Source organism: Sprattus sprattus (assembly GCF_963457725.1).
Source record: "Sprattus sprattus genome assembly, chromosome: 2".
Lineage (NCBI taxonomy): Eukaryota > Metazoa > Chordata > Actinopteri > Clupeiformes > Clupeidae > Sprattus > Sprattus sprattus.
The window spans coordinates 44127592-44130534 of NC_137921.1; the positions used below are offsets into that span (position 1 = coordinate 44127592).

A 2943-nucleotide genomic window follows, 5' to 3' on the forward strand; every position below is an offset into this window, starting at 1 on the left:
GATCATCTCAGAAAACATGCAGTGCCGTATGTACTTACTTTGAGATCCTTAGACAGAGGTTTTTTGTCTGTTCCAGAGGCCTCCCTGAAAACTAAAGGAGACAGAACATTTGCAGTCAGGGCCCTGAGGCTCTGGGATGGTCTGTTTGAGGAAATTAGGTTGGCTTGGTCAGTGACTTCCTTTAAGTCCCTTCTTAAAACACACTTTTATGGGAGAGCCTTTCCTGATTTTGGACGAGTTTACATTTCTTTTGAACTGTCTATTATTTCCTTTAAAAAATGTTTTATTAGTCTGTATTGGTGATTGTTTTGATCTGTTTTCTTTTAAAACACGAACAGTTTATGATTCTGTGAAGCCATTTGTAACATGGATTTTAAAAAGATTATTACTATTATAATTATATAAAGGTATTTTATCTAACTAGTATTCAGTATAACATAAGGGATCCTGTACTGGGACACGATGTGTCAGTTGTTACACAGTGCCAAGTGCATGGAGAAGGGAAAGAGAAAAGATAAGTGTGTCCCTGGAGGCCAGCTTCACCTATGCTCTGTGTGACCCTCTGAATCAGGTGTGTGTGTGTGTGTGTGTGTGTGTGTGTGTGTGTGTGTGTGTGTGTGTGTGTGTGTGTGTGTGCTGCAGATGATCATAGAGAATTTGGACGTAAACTTTTAATCACACGCGTTAGTGCTGCTTGGCCGAGCTAAGAGGGGTGGAAGAGGAACAGACCCAGCATCCTGCCCTTCAGACGAAAGTAGAGGAGCCTTTACAGATGGTCCCGTTCACGAGAGACTCTTGCTGACTGTCGCCACACTACAACACTACCCTTGCCCAGTTGCACTGTTATTAATGTGAGCTGACTAAACATGAAATGTCTTTCATTCAAACCTCCATCCTCTGGATAGAGAGACTGTCCATACACACACACACAAACAGACTCATATGAACCATCACACAGAGTGTAAAAAAGATTTGATTTGATTTTTTTTTTTTTTAAATAATTTATAATTGTGATAATTACAAAAGCTTATAATAAGTTAAAGGCTCGGTATCCTAGGGTGTGATTATGCCACAAAAGGATAAAGGAGGTTAAAGGGGAGGGGGTGTCCGTTTCCTTAGAGGCCATCTGTCAAGGAGAGCCAGGGTTGTGTCTAGGACACCGTCTCTCGCTCTCTCTCTTTGTCCCTTTCTTTTTTCTCTATCACTCTCTCTCTCGCTCCCTCTGTCTGTCTACCTCTCTCATTTTTCTTGCTCAGTCTGTTGGGGCAGCTGATCTCAATCCCACTGCAGCAGCTGTCATGGATTAGGGGTAGAATATCTAATGAAAGAGTCCCCACACAGATAATGGGTGCAAGCAGTATTCAATGATGCATCTCCCCTTCACAGACAAACCCACAAACACGCTCACACACACACACACACACACACACACACACACACACACACACACACACACACACACACACACACACACACACACACAGTCTTGCAGGCACGTGGCAGTCTGAGCCACTCCAAATGTTTGTCCAGTGTTTACAATGCTCCCGATCCCTCGGATAATCCTGCGGCTGGCAGTCTTTTTTTGACGACTGTTGGGAAAACAAACCGCCACACAGCTCGTGATGATTGGCAGCTCTACCATCTGAAAGAGCCGTTAGCCATGGCCCCTCCTCCCAAGCTTTATATCATATCTGCCGTCGATAGCCTCCGCCACGACTTCATTTCACTATATGGAAAGAGATCGAGAGAGAGAGTAGAGAATGGTTAGGGGAGGGACTCAGGGAGACAGCAGGCAATTCAAAACAAAACAAACTTATTTCATTGTGTGTGTGTGTCCACCCTCATTCTCAACCCGGCTTTTTGAAAAGATTACACGGCTAGCTATTAATTACTGTGGAGGATTATCTGTATTTGACCCCAGTGATGTTTTTGTTTGATTAGTTTTGTACTTTGTGTCTAATGGGTGTTTTGTGTTTTTCAATCCACCTGTGCACTCAGGTACTGCTTTAATTCTCTCAGGTGAATTATGACAGCCGGCTCTGATGAGACTCTTACAAAATGATATTTGTGTGCCAGTATTGTGTCCTACACTTCAGTGTAGGTGTTATCTCTCTGGATAGGTCTCTATTGAATTGCAGTGGGAATGCAACTGTACCTCAGTTCACATTTAATTGTAAGAACATTAGGTAATATGGAGCCATTTTTGGCTACCTGGTTGACACACTGCCACGTGGTGAAACACAGTGGTCATTGGTGTAAGAGATAAGAGTCTATTTACATGGTGGATGGGGAAAGGTGAGTACTCACACATTGGAGCCAGGCATGATCCTCTCCTTGGACTGTTTGACGAGGCTGAGCTTCCTCAGGAATGATGGCAGTCTGATGCGGGGCCGGTAGTGATTTGAGACGGGGCTGTGGAGGAAACAGAGAGAGACTCAGACAGAGAGAACTGAGGACAATCTTTGAAGGGACAGCCTTAATCACGCATTACATATTCCTTTCATTTTCCATACAAGCAATCAGGTCAGGGGCCACCCTATCAACTCACCATTCTGCTGAGCCTGATGCTCCCTCTGCCCTCTCCTCCTCTCCCTCTGTGTCCTCTCTCACACCATCTTCTGCATTCTCCTCTGCTTCCACCACCACCTCCTTTCTTTCCCTCTCCTCCTCGTCCTCCTCCTCTTCGATGTCAAGATCCGATATGTGGTCCCAGATGCGGCTGTTGACCCACAGAACCTCCTGCAGTTTGTGCCCGCCGCCCACGCACGTCATCTGGCGACAGAGCGGGCAGCGCACGGTCAGCAGGCCACTCTTGGGCACGGTCATGGCCTCCAGGCAGGGGGCGCAGAAGGTGTGGCGGCAGTGGAGCACCCTGGGAATGCGTCCGCTGCGGGAGTACGGCCTGTAGCAGACGCTGCACTCACGCTCCTCACACAACACCAT

The 2943-nt window shown here is 46.2% G+C and overlaps 1 protein-coding gene across 1 annotated transcript; it reads right to left on the minus strand.

Moving 5' to 3' along the window:
• Window positions 1-1222: 1222 nt before the first annotated feature.
• Window positions 1223-2943, minus strand: LOC308382708 (uncharacterized protein; the record flags this gene model as incomplete). Its single annotated transcript, XM_080860237.1, has 3 exons — window positions 1223-1726; window positions 2308-2412; window positions 2549-2943. The coding sequence occupies 3 exons, from the start codon at window positions 2941-2943 to the stop codon at window positions 1681-1683; spliced, it is 546 nt and encodes a 181-aa protein (XP_080716363.1). The 3' UTR covers window positions 1223-1680.